Source organism: Phanerochaete carnosa (assembly GCF_000300595.1).
Source record: "Phanerochaete carnosa HHB-10118-sp unplaced genomic scaffold PHACAscaffold_6, whole genome shotgun sequence".
Taxonomy (NCBI): Eukaryota; Fungi; Basidiomycota; class Agaricomycetes; order Polyporales; family Phanerochaetaceae; genus Phanerochaete; species Phanerochaete carnosa.
In genome coordinates this window covers 244,997-263,657 of record NW_006767633.1, presented here as the reverse complement: position 1 = coordinate 263,657, position 18,661 = coordinate 244,997, and the positions used below count along the sequence as shown (strand labels likewise).

Sequence of the window (18,661 nt, the reverse complement as noted above, 5' to 3'; positions counted from 1 at the left end):
ACCATATATTGTGCGGATGCTCGCGGAGCTGCCACCATCGACGTTACCCCAGAGATTCTCCCCCCACATTTCGATTCACTCGCTATGGCGACCCTTGCTCGTGCTCCTCTCTTCATGCAGAAATACCTCCGAGATGCCACACTAGACGATGGGCTGCCTGCGCCAGAATTGTCTCTTCCGCCGACAGCCTGGGGCACGGCTGCTTCGTACGCCGGACGCGACATGTTTATGTCCGAAACCACGTTGGACTCGTTCATCGAAGGGCCATCCGGGCTCTCGACAGATTCTACTTTCCTTGAGCAACAGCCCGAGAAAGCCACGACCGAGTTCACGTCAGCCAGCAGCATCTCCGCGCACTACCCACTGTATTATTTCGAAGTCACAGTGCATGCACTAAGAATGGTAGACGCAAAGTAGGTTGCAATATCGATGTTTGACGACCTAGCTAATTTTTTGTCAGGATAATGCCTGGGTACGCTTCCGCAAACCGTGCCGGAGCTCCTGTCGCTCACCTCATGCTCATAGCATTGCATACCAACATGGCCAGTCCGCAATGGTGGACCTCGGACACTATGACATCAGGTCGGCGCGGGTCCTCAGCACCTACACCTGTGAGCCAAATTTTTAGTTTCCACACTACATAAGTCTTAACGCCGCTGCTTCGTAGGCAAGAACGGAGACGTCATTGGGTGCGGAGTGTGCCCGAAGGAGAACATGGTATTCTTCGCGAAAAATGGACTATACCTGGGTAAGTTGTTCCGTCGAACTTCATTTCGACCGGCTCATAATCCGAAATGCCCCTCTATAAGGCCGTCGAATCGTTGACTTACGGGCCGTAACATCGCTACGCCCACTGTTGGCCATAACCGTTGGCAGCACGCCGGTCCCTCTAAGGATACGCACCCGTGCTAACTTCGGGCAGGAGCCTTTCGCGTTCAACGTATGCAGCTGGTATGAGCCATTGTGGAAAGCGCGGATGGAAAAGTTCAGGCAGACCGCAGCATGTCTTCCCGCGGAGGTTCTCACAACAGTCGCGGCATTCGCGGCAGAAGGATCGGTCACTACCGCTAGTCAGGCGTGGCACTCCTGCGGCGACAGTTCCCCATGGCTGTTGCGAAGGCACATGGTGATCCAGTGCCGGCTTTCCATGGTCTGCCGCGCGTGGCGAAAAATCTGCCGTTCACCCCTCTTCTCCACGCTTTGCCTCCTTCGCACCACGCATCTTTACCAGATCCGCGGCATCTTTGACCACTATTCAGGACAGGCTCACCCAGGACGCTTCGTCGAAACGGTGTATGTCGGACCGAACGAAGCCAGCCCTGTGAATGCTCATGATGACTCCGCGCCCGCCATGGAGCTGGTCCTTTCTTCGGGACTCCTCCGCCAGTCTGATCACGTGCGAAAGATCGTATGGGACGAGCACGACCCGTCACGCCCGGTCCCACCGCGCGTTCAGGCCGCTCTCCCTTCCTTGCTTCGCGCGTCCTTCCAAGGCCTCACCGAGCTCTGCATCCGCAACCGTACGCTTTCGTCATTCAACGAGCTCTTCCGGATCGTCTCCACCGTTCATACGCTTCGCATAGTACATCTGGAACACCTACGATGCGCTCCGCGGATGGGACCAGCAATTCGCCAGTCAAAAGGCGCTCTGAGCAGCCTGCAGGAGCTGGTGGTTAAAGGCTGCATCTTCTCCCTGGAGCAAGTCTCTGCGCTGTCGCAGGTCTGCTTGATAGGTCGGGCGCTTAATCACGGTTCCGAAGTCGAGAAACCGTGCGATGCCTACAGCGAACGGCCCGCTATTGATGCCACGGACGCGTCGAATGTCATCAGTATCGCGGAGGCGCTGCTTGGCTCGTACTACAGGTCCGACGTCGAACACTACTGTCAGGATATATCGCTGCGTACGAAGCGCATCGACGAAGTACACACGGGAAATGGTAAGCTGCCTCTGGTATATCTATTAGGCCAAAACTCACAGGAAGCGCGTTTTATTCACCAGTGAGATGGGAGCTCTCGCTTCTAGATCGGGTACCAACAAGCTGGGTCACGAAAGAGCCGCACCGCGAAGTCCTCCACCTCTCCACGACGTTCCGCACGCACAACGACTCACCATATGCGACGGCAGACAAGGTCTCGATAGAGTTCTACAACTGCTACAAGCCGCGACCGGTGACGCACTGGCCCGCGTTCGAGTCCATGGTCCGCACGCTGGACGGGCTCGTCGCCGGCCTGCCGCACCGCACCGAGTTCGGTTTGCGTGCGCGCGACTACTCGACATGGGAGGAGCCGTGGTTGCCCGCGCTGGAGAATGTTACGTCGGTCCTTCGGGACCGTGTGCGCAGATGGATGCCGCAGGCGCGGGAAAAGGGTGTTGTCCGTGTTGAGCACTTGGGCACCATGAAAGACAAGTGTTCTCCTGGGATGCAGTCATCTCTCGGTCAGTGTTCGGCGTGCTCCTCCTTCGATTGTGTTTATTCATTCTGTCGCATTCACAGTTCTGTCACGCCAGTCTCACGACGACAAGCCTACAAGATCTGCGCCAGCGTTATAACATTAGGTTTCCCCGCGTTATAGGCACAACTCTATCAAATGAATGTCTTCCCAAACGGAGACGAACTGCGCGGCAGAGTATTCTCGTCCTACGACAGATCGCTCGGCGCTGGACACGCGGCTCAAGGCGCGGGAGCAAGGCCGAACGTGTGAGCTTCGTGGCACCGCCTCGCCGCCAGTTTGCTGTGGCCTCTATCATTATCTAGCTAGCCCTGGGGATTTGATTGAAGCAAGAATGTACAGGATGTATTATTTACGGAAATGTATTATAGGCATACAAGGTGCCGGATGCCAGTATAGGCTCAGGCTGACTCACTGGAGCGACCGGCCGTTAACACCACCTTCCGCCACAAGTCATGAGTGGAATATGTAATCACTACGAAAAGTGTCTTCATGCTAGCCTATTGATAAATGAGCTGTCAAAAGTAAAAACAGCCCATTATGGTGAGCCAGATCGCACAGAGCTAACTCGTAGAGGTATTCGACATCCGATTTATTATATGCACACTGCGCGTCGTGAACGGAATACTGTTGCTGAGCGGACCACTCGGTAACCGAGTTACTACAGTGTGTAGCAAAGTAAGATTACAGCAGCGACTCTCGTATGTTTGGAACAGTATAACAGCAAGTTAGTTGACGGTTGGGAGTCGAGGTGCGAGATCGAGGTGCGAGAGCGGCGGTCAATCTGCCGCCCAAACCGCCATCAGCGCCATCATGATGCAGAAGCGCTTGATAGTCAACCTTGAGCAAGCCAAGAACTGGCTATCTCTTTCGACCATACTCTGTCTGGTTTAGTGATACTGATTTCATGCTGGTGATCTGCCGGGGTGCAAACGCCTGCACAGACGTAAATATATCTTCTCGCAAAATGGATAACCCGAGGATCCGAGTCGCAGAGAATTTTCACGCTATCGATGTCTGCCTGCGGGGCCAAAGCAGCAGAGAGAGCATGAGCCGGAGGCACAGGTCCTTCTTTCTCATAGCTTGGCATATGCATTGACGTCGCGACTCGATACACAGTTTCTGCCTTACTATTTGGCTTGCATGCGGTTGGCAGATATCCACTTTGAGCTGGCAGTGAGTACGGAGGTGGGAACCCACTCCAACTATACTGTCACTTCGGGGGCCCGCTCTACGCGTTTCAGAATTGTATTCCTCACGTGACCGTGTATTGGCAATGCATGAGAACGGCCTTCCCAAATGAGTTGTGCAGCCACATATACTGCGTTGGTCGCTAGACTCCGCAGCTATGGGCATATTCTTCTTCCCCCCACTGTGCATGCTATGACTCACGTCAGCGCTGAAAGCTATGAACCACATTCTATGAATCACGATATACTTGCCTCACCGCTGCTGCCAGCAGAGCTCTTGAGTTTGGTATTCGACCATTTTGTTGTGTATCCATCGGATCTCCACACAGGCTACGCTTTCAGCACCTCTTTTGGTCCAGCCAATACTGAGGCGCGACACGCACTTGCCAGTTGCTCCCTCGTTTGCCGCTCTTGGCTCGCCTGCTCCTCCGTACGGCTGTTCGCCCAAATCGTCATCGACGCGAGTGGCAACAACTTCAAACGACGTGATGACGTAGAACGGTTCACTGTGCTAGCACAGACATCGTTGCGTTTGCAGGCATACACGACGTGCGTGTCTGTCCTCGGACCCCTCTTCGAAGCAGCGCCAGTTGTGAAGATTGTCGAGCCACTCGCCGCACTACAAGAGCTCCGGCTGTACGACTGTCACCTTGCACTCCCCGGCAGCGCAAGATCGGTTGCTCATCCCGTTCTCATTGCGGCGCTCCGAACGCTAATCCTCGACCAGGCGTCTACGGGATCGCTAACTCGTAGCCTGCTACTCTTTCCCACCGTCTCACGAGTGTGCATTCAGAGACCATTACCGTGCGGCAAGTCGCTATACGGCCACGTTAACGATTTCGGCGTGGGCTACCTGCGCGGCAAGACAATTGCGCGTCTGGAATCGGTCTCTGTCGGCGGGCTCACGTACGCTGCCGCAGACCATCTCGTTCTGCTGGGACGATTTGCTGACCGCTCGGGGCTGGCCTTGATGGAGTTCACAATCGAAGACGCAGACGCAATATTTAGGGAGCGGGGAAAGAGCGAGCTCGGCGACATCGACCGGTTCATCTGCACCTTCGGACAGAACGTAACGCACTTGACGCTAGACATGGATCACCTGCGAGATGGTGAGTACTCTTGGTATTATGTGCGGATATTTCCTTTTTTCTGACGTGCGTATCATAGATAAAGACAGCCTTCCGTCGCTTCGCGCCCTCACTTGCCTACGCTCTCTGCAGCTCGTCATTCCAGACTGGATGGGCTATCGCATTCCGAAGGAATGCTACAACCCTGCACGTGTCGCGGCACTGCTCGACACTCTGTCCGTGGGGCTGCGTTCGCTTCAGTTGACCATACCTGCTACGATGCTCGACGCCTGGACAGACGGGCAGCTGTCTAGAATTACGCGGTCACTGGAGCGCAGTTTCGAGGAGCTGAGGGCGCTGCATGTCGTGCTCCACTGCACGCGCGAGTACGGGGGAGATATTCAGCGCACAGTAGAACATGCACATGTCATGGTACCGCAGAAGTTAAGAGATGTCGCCCGAGTGGAGTACATTGGATGGCGGGCGTTATGGTGTGTTGGATGGATATGGAGAGGGAATTATTATTAGAAGGAAGAAAGACGAGACGGTTACAGAAACTTCAGGCTCGAAGAGGGCGACCTCGGGTTTTCGCGAAGAGAAAACTAGACTGGTATGAATAGAAAGCTCTCCCAAATCTTGGTTGATGTGACTCACTTCTAATGCAAGGACCATCTGCTGCACATCGAAAATTTCTGTCAAAGTGACGAGAGCATAGCAGTGACGGTGACTCATCGATACGGACAGTCATTAGTGCTCGGGGTCCGCATGATCTCGACGGGGAAGCGCACAGACCCCAACAACCGGTCTCGTTCCCGTCCATAACACGACTGCACTCCCGAGACGTGAAGATGCCTCAAATATGGGCAGAGCTACCACAAGACCTCTTCTGGCCCATCGTCGATCGGCTCGATGCCACTGGCTTGTATCAGGCGACCCTCGTCTGCCGCGCCTGGATGCCCTACGCGTCCGAGCGCCTTCTGCGGCGAGTCGTCGCGAACCATACAACCCAGTACTATGACTCGCCGGTCACGTCCTGCAGACACAGAACAAAGCGGCACGACTACGCGATCTTCCGCGATCTCGTCACGCGCTCGGAGCGCCTGCGTCGATACGTCCGCGAGCTCCACGTCTTGGCTTCGTGGAAGGGTTCACCCAGCACGGTGCTCTGCATGTGCCGCTATCTTCCGCGCCTTGAGGTGCTGCATCTAGAAGGGGGACTGCCTGCCTTGTGCATCGAGGAGCCTACCGCGTTCGGAGGGACGCTCAAGCTGTCTGGACAAGACATCGGCGAGTTGGTGGGCATCCTTTCGGTGTTCACTAGCATTCGTCACCTGTATGTGATAGACACGCCAAGGAACGAGCACCCAGGAGTGGCAGTATCCAAAGCTCAGCGATCGGGCAGTCGTATATGCAGTATAGAAGAGGTGACGCTCCGAGAGGCCGAGAGCGACACCATGGCAGTCCTGCAAGTCTTCGTCGAGCCCACGACGCTGTGGAAAGTCTCGCTGCTTGGGAAGAGAAGCTGGGACTGGGAAAGTGAAAGCTTCTTTGCGTCCTTCAATGTCTTCCTGGAAACAACATGCAAAGACATAACGCACCTATCCTTGAACACTGGATATCTCGACCGCGGTAAGCCCATACCTGTCAATCTTGGCTTCTAACCTGACAAGGTCTATCATAGACGGCAACGTGTTCACTGCCTTGCGTTCGCTTTCTTGCCTCGAGACTCTCGAGTTGAAGATCCCGCAGAATCTTCCCTCTGTGCCGAAACAGTTTGACAAGGCGCTCGCACATGTACCCGAGACACTGAGTCGCCTGCATTTGAGCCTTTCGCCTATGGCTCTCGAAGCTCTCATTTTGCCTTGCTCATGCAACATTGTGCACATTTCGCAGTTGGCGGACACGCTGCAAAGTGTGCGGTTCGCGCTTCTCGTGCGTTCACCCGTGAGCGACAGTGAGATGGATGGCTGGCGGGAATCGCTGGAGCGTGTGCTCCCTGCTCATTTGCAATGCCGCTATACAGCGATCGTGGATCAAAATGCCTCAAGGATCAACTGAATTTACTTAGCTTTTGTAGCTAAGTGCATGTTATATTACGTGAGTAAGTAGAATGTTGCGTTGGATTATTCCTGAATGCGACGTCGGTCATCGTAACGAGCGAGGCGACCGCCAGCTCGTCTCGTCCGGAAACCATGGATCAGAAGTGAACGTACCGGCTGGGCGAGCGACGTACAAGATCTAACCGGCGGGGTGGGTTCGTGGACGGCACGCTTGCCGAACGCGTGCAGCGCATTCGGATCCTTTCCTTGTTCTGGACGCCGCTGCAGATAACACTAGACGCGCGCGATAAGCTCCTCGTGTTGCTGTACACATGCTGACAATTACGAGACTCGCCAGGATACTCGCAATTGACACAGCCACCAGGGTTTGTGGCGAGACGGCAAGGCAGTGTTTGCAGATAGCGCCGAGGCGGTGATGATCGAGACGCGGAGTATCACCCAAGTTGAGCTGGGGCGTATTCATCGGTCGAGATAGGACTTCATAAAACATGCGGACTTACCAGAGCGATGCGGTGGCTATGATAGCCTCCGGGCTTGAGATATCCACGGCATTGAAGAAGACAAAGCCTTCGATAAACTGCCGTGATGGGCGAGCAAGAAAATCCTGGACGAGATGTACGATACACTTGAATACCAAAGAACCGATGTCGAACGTGCGAAGTAACAGTTCAACTATCTCCCGGAGGGAGAGGTCGACAGTGAACGCAGACCTGCCACAAGCTGAGGTTAGCCATCAAAGTAACGAATACGACAGAGAGCTTGAAGATACGGCGTATACGAGAGTGCGGATGTGTCTGATTACATGGGCTTATCTGGGCAATGGGTAGTTGAAATGTGGTTTGCGTGCAAGAATGATGACGAGGGAAATGGAGAGGGCAAAAATGTCGAATGCGCGGGCGGTGGTCGAAAGAGCGAAGAAAAACACTCACTGACGAAAGAATTTCCTAGTCGCACTACCAGATAAAAATTCCACTGAAAGATGAGCAGGTAGAGGATGGAGATAGCAAGACCGCAGTAGTCAGAGTTCCACGGAGACTGTTGCATTTGCATCTAGACGAGGGCGCCCAGGTGAGGTGGCGCAAACATCACGAGACTATACAGGCTGACTGATTGCGAGCCAGCTGCATATTGCGTGGCACTGCGTTTTACAATCAGTCATCATCGTCAGCTCGTACAGTTCATGGTACTTACCAGTGGCAATCGTCAGCCGTCCCGCTCCTCACACTTTTACTCGAGTTTTCTCCGTATGATTCTTGTACAGCATTGTTGAATTTGACCTACTGCTCCTCCTTTGCTTGAAATTTTCGCGCATCTAATGGAGTCGTCGACAGGACAGTGGTCGGCGGTCGCGGCCAAGAACTTTGGTAAACGCCGAGCGCTATACCAGGTTGTCGGACGACTATGCCTTCCAAATGCGGCACGCAGTGTAGCGCCTCGGCCGCAGCCCGCGCCTATCCTACACTCACCGCTCTCATATCGCCCAATCGTGTCTTGTGGAGCACCCACCCTGCCACTTTTTATGAAGCCCTCCAACGTTCGCTGTTCGGATGAGCATGAGGCTTCATGGAATCGTAGCAGAGTGGATATCCCACAGGACACCCTCTGACGGAGGTGAGGGCGACGTGCTTGAGACCACGTGATTGCACTGGATGCCGGATTTGGAACGTGTAGTCGTTCGACGACTTTCTTGATACAGCGCTCGGCGTTCTCCCTTGGCCGCGACCCGCGCTCACTGTCGATCTCTCCCTCTGGCAGACAGTCATCCTGTTTATCCACACATTCCACATCGGCCCTTGGATGCTCAAGTGGATTGTATACTTTGTCTAGTACTTCCTTGCTCGCCTGTTGAAGCAGTCTATCGAGGGCTTTGTCTTCTTCAACGCAGTGGATATATCAAGTGTGGAGGCCATTGTAGCCACTGTGCCATCCCCCATAGGTGCACATGTCTTGTCAAATCCTATTTTAATCGATGAATGCACTGCAGCTCGACCTCACAGTGATGATCCATGTCCCGGTCATCGCCACCTCGGCGCTATCCGCATACATCGCCTCGTCGTCCCGCCACAAATCCTAGTAGCTGCGTCAGTCACGAGTATCCTGGTGAGTATCTCAATTGCCAATATGTGTAAGACAACGCGAGGAGCTTATCACGCTCGTCCAGGACAAGGAAAGGGTCCTACATACACTACATGGGCTCAGCAAGTGTGTCGCCTTTGATCTCACCGCTGGGATCTTGTATGTCGCTCGTCCAGCCAGTATGTTTACTTCTAACCCATGATTGCAAGGTGATAGGGTCTAGTGATTGTCTCGCTTGTTATGATGGCCAACGTCGTGTTTGGTTGTGCGCGCCTCCTGCTCTCTAGCTAACGCTGGTCCTCCGTTCTATCAAGGGTGCTATTAGACAGAAATAAATTCTCACCTTTGCACTGGCTGCAAAGTTTTGTTTTCGATGTGCGTCTAGGATTTTGTGTGCGTGTTCGTGCACTTTCGTGCATGTTCGTGCGTGATGATGCGTGTTTGATCACTAACGTGTGCCATCGTGCACGAAAGCTCACGTTTGTGCACTTTCGTGCACTTTCACGTGCGAAAGTGTGCATCTGATGAACTATGTACTCATTTTGTCACAGTTTCATTTTGGCTAGGTGTTTATCTTTGTGCACCTTTGTGCACTCGACGATTCAAATGAGATGCATAATCACGAAAATGAAAGCCAATTGCTAACTTACACCAAACTGAACAATAAAATGAATGCACAAATGCGCACACATTAGCGCCATCACCAATCTCAAAGCAGGGCATAACAAAAACCAAAGCTCAGTGTCATGCACAATCGTGTACGTTCATGCGCTTTCGTGCATGATCGTGTACATTCGTCCACTTTCGTGCACAATCACACATGTTCACCCGCTTTCATGCACTTTTGTGTGCGTTTGTGTGCATTTGTGCTCGTTTGTTCATGTTCACACATTTTTGTCTGCCAAACTGTACATACAGACTACGCCAGCCCCAAATTCATTTTTTTTGTCCAATAGCAACCTTCATAGATCTCTGCACCACGAGACAATAGCAAGTTTGGCACCACAGACCAGTTCGACTGCATCGGCCACCTCTGTCCTGTCATGAATATTACATATTCCGAATGGTTCTCCCGGATTCTACAGTATTCTTTTACTTTCTATACACCTCTGTATATTTGTAGTATAATCTAGATATTGAGTCTGACATGTATATAAGGAGCTCGTACTGCTCAATAACAAGCCAGACTCAAGCTGGTCTTTACTCACCTCCATTCCTCTTGTCTGTCTCCTCAGCCTTGTCGTAGCCCAGTCCAGTTGGATTGTTGGTTGCTGACATTAGCTTGAGTCTCCACCAACTGCCCTACGACGATCCTCGTCACTCCCACACCAACCATCACCCATTTCCACACAATGATCCACCTTATACGCACATCCGACTCTCACCCTAACTCTTAACCCTACTAAATTCTACCACATCAAGACCTGGACCCCTGGAACCCTTCTCCGTGCACTTGCACAACTTTTACCACATCACACCCCCGAAGTCACCTCTGTAATCACTAGCCCTTAGGCGGTTAGACAGAGCTCCATCCTATTAGAATTGTACTTTGCCCTACCATAGGCAGAGTTACATGCTTTGCGCAGTGCAAGCGGATATTCCCAAGTACGACGTAGCAACCAGTTGCAACCGGGCGTCAGAAAGGCGGTAGCAGTTAGATCGACAATCCTGTTCTGGGCATCGGACTGAAGAGACATAATCGCTCTTTGGGCTGCTACAGTATCTCTAGATCTGTATCATAATTAGCGTTTTCGGTTCTTTGTTGGAAATTCACATCTTGGGCAACCTCTACCCCTGATCTGGTCGTTACAACACGATTAGTCCCAGGGTTTGCTGCAAACAGCTTCACGGACTCGATAGCCCATGACCACGCTTTCTTGTGATTGCAGAGGATATCTACATCGAGTACTAGAAGGGAGAACTATCTATAAACGCGGAGATCCCATACGATACTGCGTACAACAGCCATGCCCGCATTCCCCACAAAATAGTACTCATTGTCCACGGTGCGAAGAGGCATTACTCAGAGAACTAGTAACCAGAGTAAACACCGGAGAACCTAACAAATTCCTCACAAACTCCGAACCCGCAGCATCTAGCTCAGAACCCAGAGAAAGACGCGATACCCTCGATTCAGTCACTGAACACCTCTGATCAATCGCACTTGGAGAATCCGCAGTACCACCAGAAGGTCTCTCAGACCTCGTAGAAGAAGCTGTGGAAGATTCTGAATCACCAAGTCCAATTCACCGACGATCTCTCACCCCACCCTCTTCTCCATCTGATCCCGGCGCGATGGCTGAGAACCAAGACAATGCCGCCTTCCTCAACGGAAGCGCAATGAAACCCAATGCCTTTGATGGCACGAAGTCCAAGTATATCGCTTGGAAGATCCAGATGAAACTTTACGTAGTAACGCAGAGGAAGCGACTACCTGAGCAGTTTGACAGGGTTCTAATGACCTTGTCCTATATGAAAGGAGGACACGCAGGTGAATATGTAGCCACATACATGAAGAAGTACGACACAGATGAAGACACTGTGATCCAGACCACGAAAGATCTATGGAAAGACCTGGACGTACACTTCCTAATCGATGAACAGGCAGAAGTGTACGATCAGCTGCAGGCAATGCAGATGGGAACTCTATCAGTGCAAGAGTTCTTCTCAAAATTCGAGTTATGCGCCTTTCAGGCAAACATTCACAATTTTGAGAACCACTTCCAGGAACTTAAATCACTTCTGGAAAAGGCACTCCGGGTCGATATCACTCGGCTCCTGTATAATTCTTCAGAGGAACTCCCCAACACCTACGCACTGTACAAACAAAGGGTTGCGCGCATCGACCTGAACCAGCAACAGTACTGAAGGCGGGACCCGCAATCTCAACGACAGGGGCAATTCCAGCCTCGACAGCAGCAGGCGCAGAACCCACCACGAGTGCAGGCTAGCATAGCCGCGCTGACAACCACCACGGCGCGATGGAACCAGTGTTACCTTTGGCGGAAGGGGACAGCCAATGGAGTTAGACCAGGCTCGACGCCTTGGTCTCTGTTTCCGATGTGGCCAAAAGGGCCATCTCTCACAAAATTGCCCCAATAGGCAACAAGCCCAACAAGTGCGGGCTGCAGAGACATCGGAGATCTCCCTCTCCAATACTTTCACACCACTTGCATTGCTCTCAGAAGCTCCTGCCGCGATGGCAGAACCATTCGACTAGAAAACGGCAATCCATGAAGAAATTCGCGTGGCCATGAAGGGTTTTGCAAGCGGCCAACCGGGTGTGTAGCCGAGTTGACCGAGCGTAATTTTACGAACTATCTGTGTTCCTGGTTTGGAGTACCCATGTATATACCAGAAAAAGGGGCGTCCGCAGAGCGGCGCAGAGAGGCTCAACCCTCTTGCTTAATTCCCCCCAATAAAAAATTGTTCTCTACTCCAGAACAATAGACTGAATCTACGCAGTGGCAGTGCCACACACCATGGACGGCGGCATGAATCTGCCAGTGGATAGTCAGCAAGGAAGCAGCAGCACTTAGATTGCTGACTGAATGGGTACACTCAAAGAAGAGTGTGGATGCATCAGAAGCCTGTATGAACCAAATCAGGCAAATGGAAGAGGAGGAAGCAATCGACTTCCTAAATGAATTACGAAAACAGCCTCGCTTCGTCCGAGGAAGGAAAGGAACACAAATGGATGTTCCTACAATCATTACTACTTTGAATACCCAACAATGCTTATCAATCAAAGCGCTGTTAGGTACAGGATGCACGGGTTCACCCATCGATGCCCAATTTGTATGCAGTAATAACATCGCTACTAAGAAGTTACCATCCCCGATCCCAGTATACAATGCCGACAGCACGCATAACGCAGGCGGCGCTATCACAGACTTCGTAGAATTAAGGGTCGAAATTCAAGATCATGTGGAACAGCTTCCTTTTGCCGTCACTAATCTTGGAAAGACACCTATATTTCTTGGCTACGAATGGCTTCAGATCCACAATCTCTTGATTGATTGGCAGGAACAAGTTATTCAGTTTGATCGCTGTCCGATCACCTGTAAATACGCTGCCTGATTGATTGATATTAATGCCGATCACGAGGAATCTAGCGATCCGGAGGCTCGCCTAGAAGAAGGAGATAGAATCTTTATCCTAGACCACGAAACCTACTTTGCTACAGGAGCGGCACGTATACGCACCACAGCCACAGATCTGGCAATCAAGGAGAGTTTGAAACACGAGGCTAAAGCTTTTGAAAATACAGTGCCAAGCTACTACCACGACTACTCCAATGTATTTAGCAAGAAAGATTTTGATTCTTTACCACAAAGGCAACCATGGGATCATGTGATTGAACTCACTCCAGGTGCACAACCAATTAGCTGCAAAGTTTATCCGATATCGGTTAATGAACAAAAAGAACTCGATGAGTTTATCGAAGAGAACCTTAGGACTGGGAGAATCTGACCATCAAAATCACCCTGGGCCTCGCCTTTCTTCTTTGTCAAAAAGAAGGACGGACGTCTCCAACCTGTACAAGATTATCGAAAGCTAAATGAGCTAACGATTAAAAACCACTACCCACTTCTTTTGATACAGGAACTAGTGGACAAGTTGAAGCAAGCGCGGTATTTTATGAAACTAGACGTCCAATGAAGATGCAACAACATCCACATCAAAGAAGGAGACAAAGAGAAGGCGGCTTTCCTAACAAATCGAAGACTATTCCAGCCACTGGTCATGTTTTTCAGTCTTACCAATTCCCCGGCTACATTCCAGACCATGATGGACGTCATATTCTGAGATCTCATCAGCCAAAGACATGTGGTAGTCTATCTAGATGACATCATGATCTTCACTCAAGATTTGAAAGAACACCGCCAAATCACGTGGCAAGTTCTTCAGATTTTAAGAGAACACAAACATTATCTGAAACTGGAAAAGTGCGAGTTCGAGAAGGCAGAGATAGAATACCTCGGGATGATAGTAGGAAAAGGAGTTGTCTGCATGGACCCAGTCAAAATAGAAGGAGTTGTCAATTGGCCTTGACCCGAGTGCAAACAAGACATTCAAGCGTTCCTTAGATTCACCAACTTCTACTGAAGGTTCATCTGAAATTATGGCAAAATAGCAAAACCGCTCAGTTCACTAACGGGCAAACGCTACCTTTGAATGGACCGTTGAACAAGAAGTAGCATTCACCAGCCTGAAGAACGCTCTCTGCACAGTGCCGGTACTAGCTATACCCAATGACAACGACCCCTATCGAGTAGAATGCGACGCTTCAGACTTTGCTGTAGGAGCAGAATTAGCCCAGAAGCAAGATGGCAAATGGAAGCCTGTTGCTTATCTGTCCAAAGCTATGACAGCTGCCAAAAGAAATTACAAGATTTATGATAAGAAACTTCTCGCAATCATGACTAGTCTTGATGAGTGGCGTCAGTACTTCATGGGTGCTATACATCCGTTTGAAATATGGACGGATCACAAGAATCTAGAATACTTCCAAAAGCCACAGAAGCTCAATCGGCGTCAGGCCCGATGGGTAACTGAATTAGCTGAATATCAATACTCATTGCATCACAAGCCTGGGAAATCTAATGGCAAGGCAGACGGACTATCCCGTCAAAAGCAACACAATGCAGGGAAAGAGGACAATTCTGATATTGTGCTATTGAAACCAGAACATTTTTGTGCTTTAATCCGTAGTACTGTATTTAGTTTAGAAGGAATTGACCAGAACTGGGTCGCGGAAATTAAAAAATACAAAAAGACCCAAGATTTGTTAGTTACCATAGCTCTACAGAACAAGGACAAAGATTGGAACAAAAATAGTACCAGACTCGTGACGTGGAAGAACCATATTTACGTACCGATAAATAGGAAACTCCGTGAGCAGATCATTACTCATCACCATGATACCCCGATGGCCAGACACCCCGGTCAATACAAAACACACGAAATGGTCACATGCAATTACTGGTGGCCTGGAATTCGAGAAGACATCTGGAAGTATGTTGCTGGATGCGAGAAATGCCAGAAGACCAAGGTTCACATGACACGACCTACTGGACTTCTCTTCTCCAACAAAATCCCTATGTGACCCTGGGAAATAATCTTGGTAGATAAGATAGGAGTACTACCAGAATCCTTTGGATACAACGCTATCCTCGTAATTGTCTGCATGTACTCCAAACAGATAATTGCGATACCAAGCAACATTGAACTCAATGCCAAAGGATGGGGAAAAGCACTTCGCGATCATGTGGTGGCACATCATGGACTACTCCGAAAGATCATCAGTGACAGGGGGACTGAATTCAAGAACAAGTTCATTTCTGAACTATACCAATCGCTTGAAATCGAAGCCAATCCTTCCACCGTGTATCACCCTCAGACAGATGGACAAACAGAGCGTATCAATCGTGAGATAGAACAGTATCTCCAACTATTCATCAACTATCAACAAGCTGATTGGGCCGAATGGCTGCCGCTCGCAGCATTCTCGTACAACAATAAAGTTCACTTGTCTACCGGATATACCCCATTCTTTGTCAACAAAGGGTACCACTCTTATGAGGGAACCCAACCGGTACAAGAAGGACTAAGTGAAAATGTACAACAGTTTGTCGACAGAATGAATCGAGTACGTGAAGACACTAGTGCAGCCATCAGTCTAGCGCAGGAATCCATGAAGCACTTCTATAATAGAAAGAGGAAGAGTGAACTGGAATACAAATCTGGGGATAAAGTTTGGTTAGAAGGGATAAACATCCGAACGGACAGGCCAATGAAGAAGCTCAACGATAAGCAATATGGACCCTTCAAGGTCAAACGCAAAGTTGGCGCTTCTGCCTATGAGTTGGAACTCCCACATCAATGGAAACAACACCCCGTTTTTAATGAAAGTCTCCTTAGCCCTTTCAAAAAACCAATGTATCCCTTGCAGCAACGAGAACCAGTAGTCCCTGACCTCGTAAATGGCGAGGAAGAATGGAAAGTCAAAGATATTCTTGACTCCCGCCGTGATCAAAATGGGAACCTTGAGTATCAGGTTCTCTGGAAGAACAGCCCCCACGGTGATCGCCGTTCTTGGGAATCACGGGTGAACTTGACCAATTGTCAAGAACTCCTTCAGGAATTCCATGCGAGACGTTCCGACAAACCCGCATCTATGACAATTAGGATTCCCCCCCTATTGACACGACCGGTCCACATACTCACACGCGATGCCACTCTTCTGGTGCAACGGATGGGCAGAATTCTTCCCAAACAAGGATCAGAAGAAGCCGCTGGTCTCAACCTTTACTCGGCCCAAAGCGTTAAAATACTGGCACGAGATTGTAAAATTGTTGGCACCGGCATAGCAATGTGTGCCTCTCATGGAACTTATGCGCGGATCGCACCACAAAGTGGGTTAGCGGTCAAAGGGATAGACATTGGTGCAGAAGTCATGGACCGAGACTACACCAGAGAAGTACGCGTAGTAATGATCAATACCACCGATCAACCTTTTCAGGTACACACCGGCGATCGAATCGCACAAGTCATTTTGGAACGTATTGCGTCATGCGATATCAAGGAGATTTCAAATCTGTCTGAAACTCAGCGAGGAAAAGGAGGTTTTGGCTCTACTGGTAAATAATCGTGAGGACACGATTCTAGACAGGGGGGTAATGTCATGAATATTACATATTCCGGATGGTTCTCCTGGATTCTACAGTATTCTTTTACTTTCTATACACCTCCGTATATTTGTAGTATAATCTAGGTATTGAGTCTTACATGTATATAAGGAGCTTGTACTGCTCAATAACAAGCCAGACTCAAGCTGGTCTTTACTCACCTCCATTCCTCTTGTCTGTCTCCTCAGCCTTGTTGTAGCCCAGTCCAGTTGGATTGTTGGTTGCTGACATGTCCACACTGACAAGCAGAGCATGGACGGCTTGGCGCTGCGCAAGGGCTATCTGTAATTGCGTACCTTGTTGTACTCAGATGTGAATCCCGCCATAACGTTCTCACACCTCAGAGAGGGTCGCCCGGACGCTGCGCTGCTTAGTGCTTACTCGCCTGCACTTCTTGGACCCGTTACTAGTATCTCGTGTCCTCAGGAGTGTGGTATATATCCCCATCGCTCCCATCACCCCTGTGCCTACCTCTCACTGGAACACATTGTAGCTTTACACATGCTGACACCCTGCTCTGTTTCATACCCACATGGCAAATCTGCGCTCTCTCTCTAGCTGACGCGCAGCGCCCGTCGCGACGCCCGATTCTTGGGCGGCCACGCAGTTGCGCACGCCATCGTGCCGCAACGGTGGGGCCGCATCGTAGAAGCATTGCGGAAACTGCGGCTGGGGCTTGCAAGGACCACAGGGCCCGTGGAATGGGGAAGGCCGAAATCATTGTCGGCGAGTTCATTTGCAGGTCTCGTGGCGCCGTATCGTGTCGATTACTGCAGCAAGGTCACTTATTGCCAAGGTCATATCGGTTCGCGTCGCGTCGAGGAAGCAGTGGAGTAAGGAAGCTGGGAATTGTAGTCCAAGATGGTTGCAGAAAACGCGTCGTTCGTGCTCAAGTAGCAGACGCCGGCGGCACAGCGGTCCAAATTTGGAAGGATCTGTCGTTCGTCGTCCAACGCACTCCGAGGCTCTCCTTCTCTGTGGTGGCAGCAAACATCAGACAACACAGATCATGAAGCAGGTGAGTCTAGCCATTCTGTGCAAATGTAACTGTTCGCGTCATGTAGCCATCCAGGCAATCTCTCAAGCGCAAGACTGGCCTCTTAGCCCCGAATGGGAATCCTTGGCGGACAAGACCGACCAGCCCCAGCGATCTGAGCCATGGACCGACATCCGAATCCTCAAGTGCATACTAATACCCCGACACTTCCCTGCGTGCTGGACCAACGTGACTATGACGCCCTACAAGACATCACCGTAGCCATGCCAAACCGAGTCAGCAGCTTGTCGCGATCCAGACAAACCACACATGGGGCAACGCAGAGGAGACGGGTGTCAGATTATAAACCACATGTATACTTCAAACGAGACAACCATCTGCGTAATGACCGTGACAGCCCAAGGTTTGTGCGCGTCATCAGAGCCAGGATACCTGAGAGCCGAATCAGATGAGAATTTGCCAGGAAATAAGAAATATCACAAGACAACTTACTGGTTGGAGGAGCGAGCCACACATAAATCCGCCGTGCATACTCCAAATGCTCAATAAGCTGGCTAGCCGACTGCAGACTTCATGCTGACACGAACGCCTGAAGCTGGTGGCGCACCGCTGTCTCGTCGACGTCGGACACAAGACCCTTGAGCGTCGCGGCATTTACAGACCTGCCGGCGTCCAGTAAACCAAGGTCAATTTGGCACTTCATCTTCAAAGTCTTCATGACGTGCGAGAAGCGGCGTCTATACTGAGTCGCGAGCGCAGGAAACTGGGATGCAAGAAAGCACGAAGACTTCCAGGAGGACCGGACGCGGCGTGCACAGGCATCTCCGCAATGCACTGTCGCTTCAAAGCGCATCCCCTAGTCGGAGGAAGGAACGAGGGGACCGAGACGGCTTCGGGCCAGAACTCCCGCTGAAAGGTACCGTCTTCAGTACCATGGCGACGGCAGACGTGAACTTGGAGTACGCCCGAGGCAGACGTATCTGAGGTGCAAGAACATGTGAGTATACTCGCCAGTACTAACGTGCATTTGGGCCGACGTACCAGGCAGAAATGCGAGCCACGCGGCGATAAGGACAGGGATACCCGAAGTATACGGTGCACTAGGCAAACGGTCTCGACGAGTTCGTCG

The 18,661-nt window shown here is 50.9% G+C and overlaps 2 protein-coding genes across 2 annotated transcripts; both read left to right on the top strand.

Moving 5' to 3' along the window:
• The first annotated feature begins 94 nt into the window (after nt 1-94).
• PHACADRAFT_257414 (uncharacterized protein) lies at nt 95-2,886 on the top strand. Its single transcript, XM_007396563.1, has 7 exons — nt 95-413; nt 461-472; nt 526-611; nt 668-748; nt 810-1,937; nt 2,000-2,437; nt 2,496-2,886. Exons 5-7 carry the CDS (start codon nt 1,148-1,150, stop codon nt 2,549-2,551), a joined length of 1,284 nt encoding a protein of 427 aa, XP_007396625.1. The 5' UTR covers nt 95-413; nt 461-472; nt 526-611; nt 668-748; nt 810-1,147; the 3' UTR covers nt 2,552-2,886.
• Nucleotides 2,887-3,807: 921 nt separating this feature from the next.
• On the top strand, nt 3,808-6,339 carry PHACADRAFT_257412 (uncharacterized protein). Its single transcript, XM_007396562.1, has one exon. The coding sequence runs from the start codon at nt 3,835-3,837 to the stop codon at nt 4,792-4,794; it is 960 nt and encodes a 319-aa protein (XP_007396624.1). The 5' UTR covers nt 3,808-3,834; the 3' UTR covers nt 4,795-6,339.
• Nucleotides 6,340-18,661: the final 12,322 nt, after the last annotated feature.

Excerpts from the sequence above, each read along its gene's own strand:
- PHACADRAFT_257414 (XM_007396563.1), top strand. The coding sequence starts at position 1,148 with ATGGTCTGCCGCGCGTGGCGAAAAATCTGCCGTTCACCCCTCTTCTCC. Across the intron at positions 1,938-1,999 it reads CGAAGTACACACGGGAAATG|TGAGATGGGAGCTCTCGCTT; the intron begins GTAAGCTGCCTC and ends TTTATTCACCAG. Across the intron at positions 2,438-2,495 it reads TGGGATGCAGTCATCTCTCG|TTCTGTCACGCCAGTCTCAC; the intron begins GTCAGTGTTCGG and ends TCGCATTCACAG.
- PHACADRAFT_257412 (XM_007396562.1), top strand. The coding sequence starts at position 3,835 with ATGACTCACGTCAGCGCTGAAAGCTATGAACCACATTCTATGAATCAC.